The sequence below is a fragment of the Vitis vinifera genome, chromosome 2, assembly GCF_030704535.1.
Source record: "Vitis vinifera cultivar Pinot Noir 40024 chromosome 2, ASM3070453v1".
Classification (NCBI taxonomy): Eukaryota; Viridiplantae; Streptophyta; class Magnoliopsida; order Vitales; family Vitaceae; genus Vitis; species Vitis vinifera.
In genome coordinates this window covers 20,932,501-20,935,000 of record NC_081806.1, presented here as the reverse complement: position 1 = coordinate 20,935,000, position 2,500 = coordinate 20,932,501, and the positions used below count along the sequence as shown (strand labels likewise).

The window sequence follows — 2,500 nt, the reverse complement described above, 5'->3', positions numbered from 1 at the left end:
CCGCGAGCCAAGCCAAGATGGCACGGGGCCTTGCATGGTGCCCGCCCGCGAGCCAAGCCAAGGTGCCACGGGGCCTTGCTTGGTGCCCGCGAGCCAAGCCAAGGTGGCACGAGGCCTTGCATGGTGCCCGCCCGTGAGCCAAGCCAAGACACGCGACACGTGCCATGGGGCCTTGCTTGGTGCCCGCGAGCCAAGCCAAGGTGGCACGAGGCCTTGCATGGTGCCCGCCCGCGAGCCAAGCCAAGGTGCCACGGGGCCTTGCTTGGTGCCCGCGAGCCAAGCCAAGGTGGCACGAGGCCTTGCATGGTGCCCGCCCGTGAGCCAAGCCAAGGTGCCACGGGGCCTTGGTTGGTGCCCGCGAGCCAAGCCAAGGTGGCACGAGGCCTTGCATGGTGCCCGCCCGTGAGCCAAGCCAAGACACGCGACACGTGCCATGGGGCCTTGCTTGGTGCCCGCGAGCCAAGCCAAGGTGGCACGAGGCCTTGCATGGTGCCCGCCCGCGAGCCAAGCCAAGGTGCCACGGGGCCTTGCTTGGTGCCCGCGAGCCAAGCCAAGGTGGCACGAGGCCTTGCATGGTGCCCGCCCGTGAGCCAAGCCAAGACACGCGACACGTGCCATGGGGCCTTGCTTGGTGCCCGCGAGCCAAGCCAAGGTGGCACGAGGCCTTGCTTGGTGCCCGCCCGTGAGCCAAGCCAAGACACACGACGCGTGCCATGGGGCCTTGCTTGGTGCCCGCGAGCCAAGCCAAGGTGGCACGAGGCCTTGCATGGTGCCCGCCCGCGAGCCAAGCCAAGGTGCCACGGGGCCTTGCTTGGTGCCCGCGAGCCAAGCCAAGGTGGCACGAGGCCTTGCATGGTGCCCGCCCTTGAGCCAAGCCAAGACACGCGACACGTGCCACGGGGCCTTGCTTGGTGCCCGCCCGTGAGCCAAGCCAAGACACGTGACGCGTGCCACGGGGCCTTGCTTGGTGCCCGCGAGCCAAGCCAAGGTGGCACGAGGCCTTGCATGGTGCCCGCCCGCGAGCCAAGCCAAGGTGCCACGGGGCCTTGCTTGGTGCCCGCGAGCCAAGCCAAGACACGCGACGCGTGCCATGTGGCCTTGCTTGGTGCCCACGAGCCGAGCCAAGACACGCGACGCGTGCCATGTGGCCTTGCTTGGTGCCCACGAGCCGAGCCAAGACACATTACGCGTGCCACCTCCCGTGCCACGGAAGCTACAATGACCCTCGATATGGTGCTAGAGGCTGTGCTAGGACACGTGACCCATGCCATGATGCGTGCCACGGCCCGAGGCACGACATGTCTCGCATGCCACGACGCCCATGCCATGGTGCCACGACACCTGTAATGACCCATTCCATGGTGGTAAGGGCTGTGCCAAGACACATGGTGCATGCCCTATCTGGATTTCGACCCTGATGCCTTGGCAAGGTTCCGGATTATGGTCTATTGCTAATCACGGAATGTTATTAATCCATGGATTCATGTTGCAAAGGTTGTTCGCTATTTTTTTATATGGTTTTTTTAAGTAAAAAAATTTTAAAATAAATTTTGTTTGGACAATCCTTGGATTCTTTTTTAAGATGTCTTTTTCCCATATCAAATACAATTTTTAAAAATATTTAAAGTAATTTCTACTTATTTTCCCCATTTTCCCCCTACTTTTCTAAGTAAAAAAACTAAAAAAAAAATATTTTTTTGCCAAGAGAGCTTCACCAATCCTTGAATTCGTCTTCCATATATTTTTCCCATGTGAAATACATTTTTTAAAAATATTTACACTATTTTTTCCTCATTTTTACTATTTTTTAAGTAAAAAAATCGAAAAAAGAAATTATTTTTGAGAGATAAGTTGCATTAATTCATGGGTTCCTATTCCAGATATTTTTCCCATGTGAAATACAATTTTTAAAAATATTTTCACTAATTTTTGGTATTTTTTACTATTTTTCCCTATTTTTCCCTATTTTTCGGACAAAAAAATTAAAATAAATATTTTCTGGGCCGAAATTTTTTTTATTTTTTTTCCTTGGGTTCATATAATTATTATAAAGAGATTCAGCAAAAAAAACGGAATTAAAAACTCTTTTTTCATTAAAAAATGGCATTATGTCTCCTCAAGCATGGGTGATGTCTCCTCAAGGCATTTCCAAAACGGCCCAAAATGCTCTTTAAGGGGGGGGTGCTGTCCTCAGTGGGCTGGCAGCACCACCCGCCCAGGCACGCTGCAGCGCGTGCCGCCCTTGGCGTGCAGGCCGCCCATGCCACCCTAGGCATGGCGCCCCCGCATATGCCACCCTCAAGCCCACGACACGCTAATGCGAAGAGAGCACGCCCGCGACACCGTGGGGAGCCCTCGCACGCAACAGCAGTCACCCCGTGCCCCGTACACGCTGCACCCCGGACGCGTCCCATGCCCCCCATGCGGACACGCCCTCCCCCCCCATGCAACGAGTGCCCTCCCCGCGCACTCGGCCCCGTCCCTCCCCGTCTCGGCTCGA

The 2,500-nt window shown here is 55.7% G+C and overlaps 1 protein-coding gene across 1 annotated transcript in view; it reads left to right on the top strand.

Moving 5' to 3' along the window:
* The first annotated feature begins 2,163 nt into the window (after positions 1-2,163).
* Positions 2,164-2,500, top strand: part of LOC132254790 (pollen-specific leucine-rich repeat extensin-like protein 1) — a 1,221-nt gene continuing 884 nt past the window's right edge. The window contains exon 1 of the mRNA XM_059741308.1: positions 2,164-2,500. This exon is cut by the window's right edge and continues 884 nt beyond it. Within this exon, the coding sequence (XP_059597291.1) occupies positions 2,164-2,500 (337 nt within the window).